This window comes from Triticum aestivum, chromosome 3B (assembly GCF_018294505.1).
Source record: "Triticum aestivum cultivar Chinese Spring chromosome 3B, IWGSC CS RefSeq v2.1, whole genome shotgun sequence".
NCBI lineage: Eukaryota > Viridiplantae > Streptophyta > Magnoliopsida > Poales > Poaceae > Triticum > Triticum aestivum.
Genome location: NC_057801.1, coordinates 228,893,380 through 228,911,458, shown reverse-complemented (window position 1 = coordinate 228,911,458; position 18,079 = coordinate 228,893,380). Strand labels below are relative to the sequence as shown.

The window sequence follows — 18,079 nt, the reverse complement described above, 5'->3', positions numbered from 1 at the left end:
CTTTCTAGACTATTCGCTTTTAAAAAAATAAAAAATAATAAACCGCTGCTGCAATGCGCGTAGCCACAGGCATTCTTCCTTCTTTGATTTTCTGAAAAAACACAAATTTTGAAAAACTGTTTGCAAATTTTTGTTCCAAATCTGAAAAAAGTACCCATTGTCAAATTTGTTCACAATTTTTTGTTCTAAATATTAAAAAATGTCCGTGTATTAAAAATCTGTTTGCAAATTTTAAAAAAGTTCCCATTTCAAAAATAAGTTCATAAAATAAAAAATTGTTTCGAAATTTCCGAAAGTTGTTCGCATTTTCAAAAAAAGTTCCCAGTTAAAAAATTACACAAATTAAATAAATGGTCGGAAATGTTTAAAGCTTGTTCACGTTTTCAAAAAATGTTCCCAGATTAATAAATATTTTTACTTTTTAAATAATGTTCAAAAGTTTTATAAAGTGTTTGTGCTTTCAAGAATATTAGTTTTTTAATAAATTTCCAAATATTTAAAAATAAAAAATTGCTGCTATAGCATGTTAGATGGGTCAGCTCACTGGGGGCAGCTCTATGCGCAGGAAATCCCATCGATCACATCCAGCAGACCAACACTATGTTCTCAAAACTACTTTTACGAATATTTATTAGCAATTAAATCATCAGAAAAATGAGAGAGTTCGCTTTCACTAACAAGTTTATACACACCATCTATTCGATCATGTAAAGCTTGTTAACCTATTTTTTATTCATTTCATCCATAATTTGAAATATATAAACTTGGATTCACATGAACAATTTATGTAGAATAGGAACAAAGGTAACAAAACCCAAATCTAGATTAATATCAGCCATAGCTCAAATAATTCATAAATCCGTAAAAAATCATATTAATAATAAATGATCGTATTCATACTGGCCATAAATTCAAAGAAAGGCTAGCTTAAGTTGGTAAATTGCTAGAACACTTGAATCAGCATAGACAATCTGAGACCACATATCAACTAGAGTTGCCGGACCAAACAACTAAGCACTACTGGATGCATCACAGGTTTCCCTTATTTTCAATAGTTCACCCAGCTTGCGCTTCATCCAAGGTTTAGTCGATGGATCCTCAATAGTGTCATCAGTGGCATGTGCACAGGATGAAGAAGCTATCTATTTGTTCTCCCCATTGTTGTTAATCTGTTTCTCCTCCGGAGCAGACCATCCAGATAAAACCATTCTGTCAGTCTCTTTCTCCTCATCAAACTTCCCTGCATGGATTACAGAAGAAATGAAGCTCTAGTCATTGACAGAGTGCCGAAGTGAAAAAGTGGATAGGACAGAAATACAGTGTTCAGGTCTCGTTTGCCTCTACAATAGAGTGATCTATCAATGTATTTGAGGTATGATACTAAGCATGGAATGTGTGCTAAAAATACATGATAAAACTAGTCTATATGTGAAAACATTTTATAAAACAACAGCAGTTTCAGTATCATACTACTACTCTGGGACAGTGGGAAATCATCTGCCAACTTTAATTAGCAAAATTGTAATAATGTTTTTCCATGTATATTCTAAGATAGCAAGTAACTAGAATCATCTAATGACCACCTAGTTTTTATTGTGCAAAGGCTGGCAATAAATATATTGTAATCGACAATATGGAAACACAACGGCATAGTCTAAAAAGGAGAAAAATGGCATTGCATTATTACATTGGCCCTTGCCTTGAACATGAAACATTATGAGGATACTACATTCTCAAGGTTTAAAGCTTAGTTGCAGCCTCGTCTTCCTCTAAGCCATCAGCATCATCAAAAACAAGTGTAGAGCCAATCATTACCAACAGGAGGTTCATTCCAAGTTAATTTTTATAATCTTGTCAATAACCTCCCTAAGCTTTGTGCCTTAGTGCTAACATCCAGCAGAAGAGGGGTCTGATGCATTCAGTTTCAGTGTCATGTTAGATACAAATGAGAGGAGCAAAATATAAGAACAAGATATCTTAAGACAATGCAAAAATACCTCAGAGCATACATAGCATGATTTATTAGGTTCAAAAGGTTTTACAGGCATCAGGAGCAACTTCCTTGTAGGACGTTCAAGGCAATATGTCATTCTGTAGCATGCCAAAAAAAAATGAAGTTACAGTGCTTTTCTTGCTTGGATAGACAATAACTAAGGAATGTAGAAATCATACAATAGAGAAATCCTTCACTAATATTCTTTCCCTCTTGATGTAGTGTGGTAATGGTATATAAAACTGGCACACACAACAATATCACATGCACATCACCACATACATCAACTCTCGCCTCAAGGAAGATGGCACCAACAAAGTGCGCAAAATACGTAATCCAATCAAGAACCTGAAGATAAGAAGGGGTAGTAATTTTAGAGAAGAGCGACAAAAGCCCCAAAGCAGAGCACGAGCATCAGTCATCTGCTCCATTTAGTATTACTCCCTCCGTCCAGAAATACTTGTCATCAAAATGAATAAAAGGGGATGTATCTAGATGTATTTTAGTTCTAGATACATCCCTTTTTATCCATTTTGATGACAAGTATTTTCGTACGGAGGGAGTATTATGTAAGAACAAATGTAAACATTTATATAAAGCTTCAAGAGACCTACAATGAACTAACAATAAGTAGCATATATCATCAGAACAAGATGTGGAAATACTTGGGCATGCAGCAGAAATAATGCCCTGATCAACAGTAGGAGATAATGTCAATACTAATTTACTGAAATGATTTCCAGTAGCAATAAGTTCACACATATCAGTAGCGGTAAGTTACTTCAGAAACTTATAGCAGCACACATCTTACATCCGTTTAAAATCCTATATAGAGATACCAAACAAACATTCACAAGCAACCATCACAAGAACCGTGAAGGCACAATTAGGTATAAGGAACACAAAAATAAGTTTTTTGTTCAGCTAGCATGACCCACTTAGAATGAAAGCATGTGCTGCCACTAGCTTAGAGGAAACTGAAAAAGCCTTAAGAGTGCTTGCATTTACCGCCCCTTACTAAGTAGAGGAAAATTTTCAGAAAGATAAAACCTTTCAGTTCGGCCAACTATGAGCTTGAGCAGATGATGTATGTGTCTCACTCGTTCAAGGGCATCATCTTGGTATAACATAGATGGAGAATAAGAAAAAACCAGCAAATGAGGAACTGAACCATCAGCCATTTTTATGTAGGGCTAGAAGCTAGGAATAAACTCCCTCATAGTTAATCTCAATCATTCTGTCAAGCAATGTATCGAGCCATTGTTATCCTAATAATAATCTCTTCTGTGAAGGAAAAAAGCAAAATATATCCTATTAACGCCATAACCTATCTATGGTCAATTAACCGGTAGATGAATGATAGACCAATACAGCGACCACGGCCCAGATATAAAGATGACCCATATAAACTATGAACACAAAGCCTCCAATCATCCACAAAGTTGAATATGTACAGATAAGCATTGACTTGTTCTTGTTCCGGTCGCTGACAAGCAAAACCTGTCCACTGGCTGTATTCCCATCGGTGGCAACCTGAAGAAAAATATAAGATTATTCCAAAAAAGATACTCAACAGATACTCCATTATCAACAAAAAAAGTGAATGACTGGTAAACAAAGTAACTGTGTAGCACAAGATTTTCTTGTATTCACGTATGAACAACTGACAGCAAACATCGGGCCACAAACAATGAATAACCAAAAATAAGCAAACCCCACACAAAAGAGAAAGCCCAACATTAACAGTAGATCTATTAAGGCACAATCCTTGCTTAAATACAGGTGCAAAAATAAAATACAGACACAGAAAGACGGGATAAGATGAGCACCTACAACGGGATGGCTGAGCAAGAGCAGAACGAGCAAAACAACCTCGATCAACAAAGAAGGCAGATCATAGCAAGCTGACGTGTTACCAGCTCACAACAGTCACTGATCCAACAACAAAACCTAACCCTAGAACAACAAGGGGGGAACAAAAGACCTAGATGAGCACCGGGAGATAACAAATCAAACGCAAAACAACTAAGGAATCATGAAAGAACCTCCTCCATCGCACGAAGATGGCAGGAAGCGGCGTCTCTAAGATTTCTACTTTGAGACACTCAACCTCGCCATACTTTGCAATATGCGCCATCAGCAGCAGCAAGTGGTCAATGTAGGAAGATTAACAAACCAAAATAATCAGTCCACCGAAAAAAATTAGGAATCGTACTGCTTGGATGCGGAGCCTGGAGTAGAACTGCAGCCGAGCCCCTCCTGACGATGGAGGGGGGGAGCGACGGAGGAGCGCCTACAATGGATGTAGAAGGGGGGCATCGAGCACCTCCGGCGGACGCTCCTCGCCCTGCGCCTCTACCCGTGCCGCTCCTGGTTCGAATCGACGGCGCGGAGTGGACGACCCGGGGGAACAGAGAGCACCAGCCGGCGGCTCGAGAGAAGGGGCGACGGGGACGGGGAAGGAACTGGAGGCATGAGGTCAGCGGAGGAGCAGACGACGCGGCGGCGACCTGGTCGGCTGACGGCGCCGTGCGCGGCGAAGATGGTGCGGCGAGATCGGCTTAAGAAGGGGAAATTTTTGGACTCTGGCGGCGCTCGTTTTGGGAGAGCGGGGAAGGAGGAGTCGTGTTCGGTTTATTCGGTTTATAGGGTTCGGTTTACACGGTTTTCGGTTTGTACGGTATTAATATTTCGGTAATACGGTATGAAAATAAAATACGGTTTGGTTTCCATATATACCATATTATTTCGGTATGGTTTTGGTATATACCATAAAAACCAAAGTTGACGCGAATATGAAAATGACGTAATAATAATTTGCAAATTTATGACTCAAAACACATACTATTTTACACAAATAGTATATGACTATATATATAAGTATATATGCATGCATTGATTCATCTGTTGATGGTTATGGACGTGCTTAGCATTTTAAAAGGAGAAAAATGACTATGTTACAAGAAAAATGTACGTGCTTAGTAGTGAATTTGACTCATGTACAAGAAAAATGACAACTTGTACGGTTGTTCATCTCAAGAATATAAATTTATCTTTTACTTCGGTTTATTCGGTTAACTGTTCGGTTTTTCGGTGTATACCATAAAAACCAAAGTTCAAATCGGTATGAAAAGTTCATACCATGCCCAAACAAGAAACCATAAAAACTAAAAAATCGGTTCGGTTCGGTTTTACTTCGGTATGGTTTTTCGGTTCGATTTTAAAATGTACAGAGTGAAGGAGGAGACTACATGGGCGACCGCCTCTTTTCCCATCTCACTGTACATTGGGTCTACGTCAAAATATGGGGTAGGGCATCGAAATATTGAGCGCTGTCCGCCAAAAAGATACGCGGGATACCATCTATGTGTACTGTTCACATGCGGGATACCACATTTTTGAAGGAAATATGGCCTAGAATCAATAATAAAGTTATTATTTATTTCCTTATTTCATGATAAATGTTTATTATTCATGCTAGAATTGTATTAACCGGAAACATAATACATGTGTGAATACATAGACAAACATAGTGTCACTAGTATGCCTCTACTTGACTAGCTTGTTGATCAAAGATGGTTGTGTTTCCTAACCATAGACATGTGTTGTCATTTGATAAACGGGATCACATCATTAGGAGAACGATGTGATGGACATGACCCATCCGTTAGCTTAGCATTATGATCGTTACAGTTTCATTGCTACTGATCTCTTCATGACTTATACATGTTCCTCAGACTATATGATTATGCAACTCCCGAATACCGGAGGAACACTTTGTGTGCTACCAAACGTCACAATGTAAATGTGTGATTATAAAGATGCTCTACATGTGTCTCCGAAGGTGTTTGTTGGGTTGGCATAGATCGAGATTAGGATTTGTCACTCCGTGTTTCGAAGAGGTATCTCTGGGCCCTCTCGGTAATACTCATCACTATAAGCCTTGCAAGCATTGTGACTAATGAGTTAGTTGTGGGATGAAGTATTACGGAACGAGTAAAGAGACTTGCCGGTAACGAGATTGAACTAGGAATGATGATACCGACGATCGAATCTCGGGCAAGTAATATACCGATGACAAAGGGAACAACGTATGTTGTTATGGGGTTTGACCGATAAAGATCTTCGTAGAATATGTAGGAGCCAATATGAGCATCCAGGTTTGTCTATTGTTTATTGACTGGTGATGTGTCTCGGTCATGTCTACATAGTTCTCGAACCCGTAGGGTCCGCACGCTTAACGTTTGATGACAATTTGTATTATGAGTTATGTGATTTGATGACCGAAGTTTGTTCGAAGTCCCGGATGAGATCACGGATGTGCCGAGGAGTCTCGAAATGGTCAAGACATAAAGATCGATATATTGGAAGGCTATATTCGGACATCGGAAAGGTTCCGAGTGATTCGGGTATTTTTTGGAGTACCGGAGAGTTACCGGAATTCGCAGGGGAAGTAATGGGCCTTAATGGGCCATACGGGAAAGGAGAGAAGGGCCTCAAGGGGTGGCCGCACCCCCCCTATGGGCTGGTCCGAATTGGACTAGGAGGGGGCGGCGCCCCCTCCTTCCTTCTCCCCTCTTCTTCCTTCCCTCCTTCTCCTACTAGGAATAGGAAAGAGGAGGGGAATCCTACTTGGACTGGGGAGTCCTAGTAGGATTCCCCACACCTGGTGCGCCCCCCTCGGGCCAGCCACCTCTTCCCTCCCCTCCTTTATATACGTGGTCAGGGGCACCCCATAGACACACAAGTTGATCTTTTAGCCGTGTGCGGTGCCCCCCTCCACAGTTACACACCTCGGTCATATCGTCGTAGTGCTTAGGTGAAGCCCTGCACCGGTAACTTCATCATCACCGTCACCATGCCGTTGTGCTGACGGAACTCTCCCTCGGCCTTAGCTGGATCTAGAGTTCGAGGGACGTCACCGAGCTGAACGTGTCCAGATCGCGGAGATGCCGTGCGTTTGGTACTTGATCGGTTCGAAGACATTCAACTACATCAACCGCGTTACATAATGCTTCCGCTTTCGGTCTATGAGGGTACGTGGACATACTCTCCCCTCGTTGCTATGTATCACCTAGATAGATCTTGCGTGATCCTAGGAAAATTTTGAAATTACCGCGTTCCCCAATAATTTTATTGTCAAAATCCCCAAATCAGCAAGATAAAAATGAGTACCATATTTTCATTGCCGGTACAAACATGCCTTCATCCCGTGAGGCCAAAATAGCCTCTAAAGGCCGAGACATTGAAGTTGAAATATCTTATATCTTATATCTTATATCTTATATTTATTAATTGGAAGCACCAAACAAAGCACCACGATAATCCTCAGTAAAACATAGAAAATTACCATCCGATCAGTAATCAACGTGTAAGATGGTTTTTGCTTAAGTTTCCAACCAATCCACGAGTCTAATACCGCTCCATGCTTTTTCCCTTAAAAAGACACCGCTTCACGCTTTCCACGCATAGGTTGTCCCTCATGACCTCAATCACCATGTCCTCCCTCCAGCAGACCATGGTCCTGCTATCTCCGGTGGCCATCCTCTTTCTCGATCTTACGCCGGCCTCCTACGGTAGCGGCTAGCTCGCTGTTGCACCCCAATCATGCGAGGCCCCTTTCTGTACCCCTGCTGCACAGTCCAGCCGGCCACACGGCCGTCTTTTCATGGATCTAGATGCGTACTCCACTGCTTCTTGTTTCTAGATCCATGAAAACTCTGCTTTGTTGTACCTCTAGAGGTAAGATTACTCTTAAATCTATGAGTAGAACTTCTTCTCTACTCTGATTGGATTATAGAAGCCTCCCAGGGAGCAGCGTCATGTTCAACCTGCAACCATTAGGCGGCCCAGGGTGGCTAAACCTAAATAGTTCAGTGAAGATTGAAAGTTTCCATGTGTATTAGTTTGTGCTGCCTTCAATTCTTACCTGCAAAAGGCCTATATCTTAACTTTTGCTAATTGTGTGTTTGGACAAATTTCTGGAAGATGATAATTTGCAGACTGCAGATAGGTTCTGTACAAACATCCATGTTACAGACCTGTTAATAATAATTTTGGAGTACTGAGATCTGTTCACATGCTTTTAAGTAGTGCTCTAGCTGAACAGTGCTAATTTTGCATATTATTGCTGCTAAATAAGGCCTAAAATTCGTTGTTGTTGCTCAGCTTGGGATGCCTGATTGGTTTACTTAGTATGAAAGGAAGATGAAGTGATCATGATGGCTTCTAATGAGTTCAATTTAGGCTAACAGAGATAAAAATGGTTAATGAAGTGGATGAGGCATACCGATGTCAGTCAAATTACGACCATTGGTGAGGCCGCCGAGTGGAGCTACTACAAGAGACGGGCGCAGCAGCTCTCTGGACATGAACATTGTTCTAGGTCAATTCATCATCAGTCAATAAGAGGGTAATCCGAATTCTGAAATTTCGTTTTCTATTTTCTAACCCATCAAATCAATTTATGGCTTGAGTCTTGAGGTCATGTTCATAGGAAATCAATTTGCAATTGTATGTAATGGTTGCTCTCTACAGTTTTATCAAATAGCCTTTAATATTTGGAATTTACAGCTATGGCCTATAGACTAAAGAATAAGGTATTTTCAGCTTGATATTTGGGCAGTCTCGGCAGGTTCTTTCTTGCCCTGGTGTACAACAGCAAGAACTACCGCAATTAGCTTATGTATACTTGAACGAATCTTCCTTTTTTGTTGGATCACCGGTGTCAATTTGTTCGGGTAGAACCATATTTATTTCTTGGGAATCCAAATTGAAAAAGTAGGCCTTTATACCTTTTTTGTTTCTTACCACAAGAGGGTATGGATGACCATCTCAATCGGTGGCATTCCGTTAATTTTTAAATCACAATACATCTTACATTATATATTTACTAATTGGAAGCACTAATCGAGACACCATGTTAATCCTAGAAAATTAACAAAATCATCCATCCGATCTTAGAGTTGCATCTCTGGAGCCGTCGGATGAAATCCATCATAGTCCGTACGAACTATCCCACATGAGAAAGTTCCTTCTAGGCCTCTCCCTGAAAAAAATATTTCCATCTCACCTCTTCCCCATCTCTTCCACCCATCCACGATCTCCCTCCTCTGCCGCCTCTCCATGTCCTCTTCTACCCAGCCCCGATCTATGTTGCAGACCTTGAAGAACGTGACCCAATCTAATACATATACAGGCAATGCCATGAATCATGAAGGTTTGACATAGGTGACTATGTCTGTCCTCAACATACCTGACGTTTGATCATTATTACTGGACCACGCCCTGTCCAAAAATTAATTAGGCAAACTGAAGCTATGTTTATTCCGTACATTTTCTCATGGTTCACGAAGATATATGAAGCAGTTTGGCGACCCCAAAATTCATTGATCTAATATGTAGTTTTCAATTAATGATTCCACTGTCAGTTTTCATCACTTATCTGCTCTCTTTTATCTGAATTTTATTTCTAAAGAACACAACACACACACATGAGGTTGAAGGAAATAGAGAACAGAAATTCAGTCATAGAGAGAGGCTTTTGCCATGCCAAAACTTGCTTCATTTTTAGTCTTTCCTTTCATTTCATCGCTTAACTGAACCAACGGGAAATTCGCCACAATCCAATAGTTGCGTGTGCCATCCCACGAGCCCAGATTGTGCCGGGTCAAACGCTAATTAAACAAGCTAAAATTAGGTCTGGGCCACAACAGGAACGCAGCAAGATTCTGGCTACAGTAAACATTCAGATCAAAGACACATGTGATTGCTTATGCAGCTACTGAAGAAATAAGAGAAACTAAAGAAAAACTTGCAGACAGATTGAGGTTAACATCAACATCCGCAAGCACGAATCGTCCGGCAGGAAAACAGTAAGCAGCACCAGCCCTTCGTCAACTCTAATAGTACTGCTGTACGTATTGAAGTTCTTCTGTTTCACTTCCTTTTTGTTATGGCCGTGAAATAGCCATGGTACATAAGTCATTTTTTTTCTTGTGTATAGATATCTCTCCACATGTTTCCATGTGGTAGCCATTGCTATTTCTTTCCTTATATGCATATTTATTTACTAGGTCTGTTAACACGAGTGTCTCCCTAAGGTCCTAAAACATTTACTGTGAATTCTATATAAAAAAACCATTTTTTTTGCAAAAAAGGCCATGTAGAAAGTAACATGATATTTTGTCTTTTATATTAAAATCTAATAAATAGTAAATCGAAAAAAATACTATGCGCCATCCGCAGCTCCTTACTGTTCTTTGCATATTGTGTATTTATAATATGATTTGTATTGATATTTGCAATTTGCAAATCGAGTATGTATAATATTATTTTTTGGCTCAGTATGTGTCAGTTATATGATTGTGATTTAGTGTAATTAGATTATGGAGGTCCTTCTCTTTTTAGGCTATCGTCATGTTGGTGCAACAAATATCTGCATGACCATGTACCTCTTATGTGATTATCCATTCTTTTATTTCCAAGTAAAATTCTACTTTAGGATGGATTAGCTAAGCTTTAGATTGACCCCAAGTCACCACAGGACGCCTTGGTATTGACAGAAACATCACGTCAGATACAAAAATAAATACAGATAAATGAGATACATAATGCCTCAAAACCAAAGCTTGGGTTCACAAAGTCAAAATTTCTCAGATCTCAGGAGCCATGATATGGAGTCCTTCCAAAAAGATTTACATCAAACTTAACAAAACTAAATTGTTTCTACCCAATTGTTTCCTAAAAGATGTACGCATTCTGTTTTGCTTTTAGTTTTCAGTTTGGAGCTACCTATTGAATTAGTTTTGTTGGGTGCTCACTATCTAAATTATAACTGTGATCAACAAATGTGTATTGTATATGGGATAATATGTGGATTATGATCTCAAGGGTGAAAAGATAGATTTAGTACGTCTTGAAGATTTTGATTTTCCCAAGTATTTTAGGGATACACAAATGTAGTTGTAATGTTCAAATATCTATTTCCTCAACAAGCTTCATTATGATCTCAACGCTGATTTAATCTATTCATCATTTCATCCATGTTGCATGAAAATACCAACTGTATTTAAAGAAGAAAAAACACTTATTGTTTGAGTTCATTCCAATATATTGTAGCAGCAAATATTGTTATCTGCTAATTCTCAGTTGTGAATTAGTTTGAATTTGTTGTGGCCTGTTCTAGAGATAATTAGACCGCTCACGAAATTAGACTACACATTGGTCATGTTGCAAGTGTTTAAAATGGCTGCTCTGACTACATTTTCATCTAAGGGTTACTCATTTAACTGTTACGTACTACTCTTTGGGGTAGCTTTCATGCCAAAGAAGAGTACCATATGCAAATGTTTAAAGCCAAATTCTCTTTTTGTGTGGTTTCCCTTCCAGTTTTATATCCGTATAATCCAGAGTAAAAAAAGGCACCCCGGTGCATGTAGCTCCCGCTTGCGCAGGGTCTGATCATAGAAAAATATTTTGTAGTCATCTCATATAATTTTGCATGGCAGTTTCGCAGTGATGAATAGTATCCTCTTTTCCTATCTAGAGGTAAATTGCAGGGTAGGAAATCAAATATGAGCCTCAAGCATGATCAGATATAACTGCAATCTTAGTTGTTAAAAAATAAAATATGAGCTTCATTTGTTGTAAACTTCTAGGATATTAAATATTCTAAATCATGTTCCCACAAATGGCCACAACCAGGATTAATATGAGAACTTTTAAAGAGGGTTGTCGTACATGGTTTAATTTTTTGCGATACCGATAGAACACATGTAACAATAATGCATTTGTACGGGTTTGTGCTTGCTTAAAGGACAATCTGGTGCATGTAGCTCCCGCTTGCACAGGATCCAGGGAAGGGTCCGACCACTTTGGGTCTATAGTACGCAGCCTTTCCCTACATTTCTGTAAGAGGTTGTTTCCAGGGCTTGAACCCATGACCTCATGGTCACAAGGCAGCAGCTTTACCACTGCGCCAAGGCTTGCTTCCTTAACACAAATTAGTGGGCAAGGCAATCAGGAACTTTGTGCCACTTACTGGAAACCGATTATATCCCACTGTTTTTTAACAGGATCAACCTATTTCTGGTAGCACTTGAAGCTACCATGCTTTTTGGATACGCAAAAGACTTATGTTTTTGCATTTTCTTATCCTTTGGCTTGATCCTGACACGCTGAATTTTCATTTTGCAGTGTCTCCCTAAGGTCCTAAAACATTTACTGTGAATTCTATATAAAAAAACCATTTTTTTTTGCAAAAATGGCCATGTAGAAAGTAACATGATATTTTGTCTTTTGTATTAAAATCTAATAAATAGTAAATCGAAAAAAATACTATGCGCCATCCGCAGCTCCTTACTGTTCTTTGCATATTGTGTATTTATAATATGATTTGTATTGATATTTGCAATTTGCAAATCGAGTATGTATAATATTATTTTTTGGCTCAGTCTGTGTCAGTTATATGATTGTGATTTAGTGTAATTAGATTATGGAGGTCCTTCTGTTTTTAGGCTATCGTCATGTTGGTGCAACAAATATCTGCATGACCATGTACCTCTTATGTGATTATCCATTCTTTTATTTCCAAGTAAAATTCTACTTTAGGATGGATTAGCTAAGCTTTAGATTGACCCCAAGTCACCACAGGACGCCTTGGTATTGACAGAAACATCACGTCAGATACAAAAATAAATACAGATTAATGAGATACATAATGCCTCAAAACCAAAGCTTGGGTTCACAAAGTCGAAATTTCTCAGATCTCAGGAGCCATGATATGGAGTCCTTCCAAAAAGATTTACATCAAACTTAACAAAACTAAATTGTTTCTACCCAATTGTTTCCTAAAAGATGTACGCATTCCGTTTTGCTTTTAGTGTTCAGTTTGAGCTACCCGTTGAATTAGTTTTGTTGGGTGCTCACTATCTAAATTATAACTGTGATCAACAAATGTGTATTGTATATGGGATAATATGTGGATTATGATCTCGAGGGTGAAAAGATAGATTTAGTACGTCTTGAAGATTTTGATTTTCCCAAGTATTTTAGGGATACACAAATGTAGTTGTAATGTCCAAATATCTATTTCCTCAACAAGCTTCATTATGATCTCAACGCTGATTTAATCTATTCATCATTTCATCCATGTTGCATGAAAATACCAACTGTATTTAAAGAAGAAAAAACACTTATTGTTTGAGTCCAGTCCAATATATTGTAGCAGCAAATATTGTTATCTGCTAATTCTCAGTTGTGAATTAGTTTGAATTTGTTGTGGCCTGTCCTAGAGATAATTAGACCGCTCACGAAATTAGACTACACATTGGTCATGTTGCAAGTGTTTAAAATGGCTGCTCTGACTACATTTTCATCTAAGGATTACTCATTTAACGGTTACGTACTACTCTTTGGAGTAGCTTTCATGCCAAAGAAGAGTACTATATGCAAACGTTTAAAGCCAAATTCTCTTTTCGTGTGGTTTCCCTTCCAGTTTTATATCCGTATAATCCAGAGTAAAAAAAGGCACCCCGGTGCATGTAGCTCCCGCTTGCGCAGGGTCTGATCATAGAAAGATATTTTGTAGTCATCTCATATAATTTTGCATGGCAGTTTCGCAATGATGAATAGTATCCCCTTTTCCTATCTGAGGTAAATTGCAGGGTAGGAAATCAAATATGAGCCTCAAGCATGATTAGATATAACTGCAATCTTAGTTGTTAAAAAAAATATGAGCTTCATTTGTTGTAAACTTCTAGGATATTAAATATTCTAAATCATGTTCCCACAAATGGCCACAACCAGGATTAATATGAGAACTTTTAAAGAGGGTTGTCGTACATGGTTTAATTTTTTGCGATACCGATAGAACACATGTAACAATAATGCATTTGTACGGGTTTGTGCTTGCTTAAAGGACAATCTGGTGCATGTAGCTCCCGCTTGCACAGGATCCAGGGAAGGGTCCGACCACTTTGGGTCTATAGTACGCAGCCTTTCCCTACATTTCTGTAAGAGGTTGTTTCCAGGGCTTGAACCCATGACCTCATGGTCACAAGGCAGCAGCTTTACCACTGCGCCAAGGCTTGCTTCCTTAACACAAATTAGTGGGCAAGGCAATCAGGAACTTTGTGCCACTTACTGGAAACCGATTATATCCCACTGTTTTTTAACAGGATCAACCTATTTCTGGTAGCACTTGAAGCTACCATGCTTTTTGGATACGCAAAAGACTTATGTTTTTGCATTTTCTTATCCTTTGGCTTGATCCTGACACGCTGAATTTTCATTTTGCAGTGTCTCCCTAAGGTCCTAAAACATTTACTGTGAATTATATATAAAAAACCATTTTTTTTTTGCAAAAAAGGCCATGTAGAAAGTAACATGATATTCTGTCTTTTATATTAAAATCTAATAAATAGTAAATCGAAAAAATACTATGCGCCATCCGCAGCTCCTTACTGTTCTTTGCATATTGTGTATTTATAATATGATTTGTATTGATATTTGCAATTTGCAAATCAAGTATGTATAATATTATTTTTTGGCTCAGTATGTGTCAGTTATATGATTGTGATTTAGTGTAATTAGATTATGGAGGTCCTTCTGTTTTTAGGCTATCGTCATGTTGGTGCAACAAATATCTGCATGACCATGTACCTCTTATGTGATTATCCATTCTTTTATTTCCAAGTAAAATTCTACTTTAGGATGGATTAGCTAAGCTTTAGATTGACCCCAAGTCACCACAGGACGCCTTGGTATTGACAGAAACATCACGTCAGATACAAAAATAAATACAGATTAATGAGATACATAATGCCTCAAAACCAAAGCTTGGGTTCACAAAGTCGAAATTTCTCAGATCTCAGGAGCCATGATATGGAGTCCTTCCAAAAAGATTTACATCAAACTTAACAAAACTAAATTGTTTCTACCCAATTGTTTCCTAAAAGATGTACGCATTATGTTTTGCTTTTAGTTTTCAGTTTGGAGCTACCTATTGAATTAGTTTTGTTGGGTGCTCACTATCTAAATTATAACTGTGATCAACAAATGTGTATTGTATATGGGATAATATGTGGATTATGATCTCAAGGGTGAAAAGATAGATTTAGTACGTCTTGAAGATTTTGATTTTCCCAAGTATTTTAGGGATACACAAATGTAGTTGTAATGTCCAAATATCTATTTCCTCAACAAGCTTCATTATGATCTCAACGCTGAATTAATCTATTCATCATTTCATCCATGTTGCATGAAAATACCAACTGTATTTAAAGAAGAAAAAACACTTATTGTTTGAGTTCAGTCCAATATATTGTAGCAGCAAATATTGTTATCTGCTAATTCTCAGTTGTGAATTAGTTTGAATTTGTTGTGGACTGTCCGAGAGATAATTAGACCGCTCACGAAATTAGACTACACATTGGTCATGTTGCAAGTGTTTAAAATGGCTGCTCTGACTACATTTTCATCTAAGGGTTACTCATTTAACTGTTACGTACTACTCTTTGGAGTAGCTTTCATGCCAAAGAAGAATACTATATGCAAACGTTTAAAGCCAAATTCTCTTTTCGTGTGGTTACCCTTCCAGTTTTATATCCGTATAATCCAGAGTAAAAAAAAGGCACCCCGGTGCATGTAGCTCCCGCTTGCGCAGGGTCTGATCATAGAAAAATATTTTGTAGTCATCTCATATAATTTTGCATGGCAGTTTCGCAATGATGAATAGTATCCTCTTTTCCTATCTAGAGGTAAATTGCAGGGTAGGAAATCAAATATGAGCCTCAAGCATGATCAGATATAACTACAATCGTAGTTGTCAAAAAAATAAAAATATGAGCTTCATTTGTTGTAAACTTCTAGGATATTAAATATTCTAAATCATGTTCCCACAAATGGCCACAACCAGGATTAATATGAGAACTTTTAAAGAGGGTTGTCGTACATGGTTTAATTTTTTGCGATACCGATAGAACACATGTAACAATAATGCATTTGTACGGGTTTGTGCTTGCTTCCTCAACACAAATTAGTGGGCAAGGCAATCAGGAACTTTGTGCCACTTACTGGAAACCGATTATATCCCACTGTTTTTGAACAGGCTCAACCTATTTCTGGTAGCACTTGAAGCTACCATGGTTTTTGGATACCCAAAAGACTTATGTTTTTGCATTTTCTTATCCTTTGGCTTGATCCTGACATGCTGAATTTTCATTTTGCAGCACTTACACTGCTTGAGGAACCGTGTCTCTTTGAAAAGCTCATATGGTTTGAAATCAATGTTTATATGTAAAGAGATTTGTCTCAGGTGCAACAAAAAAAGCAGATCAATTTGGTGTGCAAGAGGCTGATGATAACTATTTGATTTTTTTCTTATCTCCCAGACATGATTAATTTTCTTACCTGTACGATTCTGTACTTTATGACACTATAGCTTCCTATTATCAGTGTTTTTTAGGATGGTATGACCATGTACTGGATGGTATTTCACAACCTGAATGGTCTTTATCTTTTCTAAAAAATTATTGGATTTAATACTTTAGTTGACTAAGCTTTGTAAATTTTAGCTCAAAATATAAGACCTTATTGAGCACATATCAAAGGTCTTATATAAAGAATAACTCTTGTCCAAACACTTATACATTTGGTTGAGTTTTAAGCGAAAAAATACAATCTAAGCTGTTAAATCATACATGCAATTGTATTATACTATATGGATGACCAGTAAAATTGCTCCATGTTTTTGAATTATTATATCTCAAGTGTGGATTTATCATATATTTCCTATCTTTCTAATTTATACCAATAAAAATTCCTTGAATATCATAAAATTTTAAATACTAGCCTGTGCGGCCGCACGGGTTGATGACTAGTAAGGATAATTAGATTTAATGCGCGTAGAACTCCATCCACATTAAGTTTTCCATTGCCTTGCGGAAGTTACACGAACAAATGTAAGGAGGCTGGTAAAGTTATCAAGACCAGTGCTTCATTCGATCAAGAGAAGAGATGAAATATGCCCGACTACATAGTTATATAAATGTGGACATTTTAAACACTCCTTTTGTGAATATCATTAAATATCATACTACATCATAATATATAGAATCACTACCTGCAAATAAAAAACCTCAGATCTGTACACGCCATGTTTAAAAAAACATATATTATCTAATTCCAATGTGCATGGTGGAGAAAGTAATAGGAAAGTAGAGACAGTCAGAGGCACCTTCGGAAGACCTTTGAGCCAAATTCTTCTTCTATTTGGCCTTCTGCTTTCTTCTTGAGGAAGTCCTTGACCACTGAGAGAGAGAGGAGGCTCCTTGCTCCTACTGCTCTGGTCGTCGCACGAAGGCAGAAAACATAATATTGACCTGAGGACGAAATCAAATCACGATCTGACATGGTCTTCAAAAAATTTCACATAACAGACCGTTTTGTGTGGCGCCCGACAGACGGGCGCTGCACTACATTATGCAGCGCCTTTGCCTTAGGCGTCGCATGCCCGGCGAGCGTGGCAGCCCGGAGCTAGGGCGGTCCCACAGCCAGTCGTTCAGCGCCCAACGTATAGGTGCCACACTTGTAATGTGCAGCGCCTAGCACTTAGGCGCTGCACAGTGACTTAAGCGCATCGGCCCAGTTCGACCAGGAAATTCTCCCCCCTCTCTAGGAAGTTGCTCTCTGGATAGAGAGCAGTGGCGATGGCGCCCAATCGGATCCCCCCCCCCCACATCCCTCTCAGATCTGAAGATTTGATCCGTGGATTCGATATCCAATCCCTCCTACTAGGTAAACTCCTCCGTTCCCTTTTTTTTCCTCCGTAAATTTGTTGCCATTTTAGAGATTTGTCCAAGATTTTGTGGAACCCTTGATTTGCTTGATTTGTTAGATTTAGGATGTGTAGTCATAGTGGTACTCCCATAGTGTCGTTCATTAGTTCACAATATATGATTATTGTTAGTGAAACCCTATATTATTTAGTTTTTTTAGATATATATGAGATGCCTATTTTTGTAGATAACTATGAGATGGTGAGTTTTGTAGACATATATGAGATGTTCAATTTTTTTAGATATA

General features: G+C 38.4%; 1 protein-coding gene and 1 long non-coding RNA gene across 4 annotated transcripts; one reads left to right on the top strand and one right to left on the bottom strand.

The window, feature by feature from the left end:
* Nucleotides 1–847: 847 nt before the first annotated feature.
* LOC123067467 (uncharacterized) lies at nucleotides 848–5,280 on the bottom strand. Its single transcript, XM_044490249.1, has 6 exons — nucleotides 5,274–5,280; nucleotides 4,209–4,553; nucleotides 3,448–3,526; nucleotides 2,276–2,341; nucleotides 1,998–2,091; nucleotides 848–1,240 (listed from the first exon to the last, which is right to left on the bottom strand). Exons 1-6 carry the CDS (start codon nucleotides 5,278–5,280, stop codon nucleotides 1,139–1,141), a joined length of 693 nt encoding a protein of 230 aa, XP_044346184.1. The 3' UTR covers nucleotides 848–1,138.
* A 2,148-nt stretch (nucleotides 5,281–7,428) lies between these two features.
* On the top strand, nucleotides 7,429–16,544 carry LOC123069464 (uncharacterized). 3 transcript variants are annotated; one of them, XR_006432565.1, is made up of 2 exons: nucleotides 7,429–7,735; nucleotides 8,248–16,544. It is a non-coding gene; the product is annotated as an uncharacterized lncRNA (long non-coding RNA). The 3 variants fall into 3 exon arrangements; XR_006432566.1 differs by having other exon boundaries at nucleotides 8,240–16,544; XR_006432567.1 differs by having other exon boundaries at nucleotides 8,162–16,544.
* Nucleotides 16,545–18,079: the final 1,535 nt, after the last annotated feature.

What these genes read in the sequence shown, in the direction of transcription:
- LOC123067467 (XM_044490249.1), bottom strand. An exon ending in GAACAAGTCAATGCTTATCT is followed by an intron (nt 2,342 to 3,447) that starts GTACATATTCAA and finishes TCTTATCTTCAG; the next exon opens with GTTCTTGATTGGATTACGTA. An exon ending in CATGCTATGTATGCTCTGAG is followed by an intron (nt 1,241 to 1,997) that starts GTATTTTTGCAT and finishes TAATCCATGCAG; the next exon opens with GGAAGTTTGATGAGGAGAAA.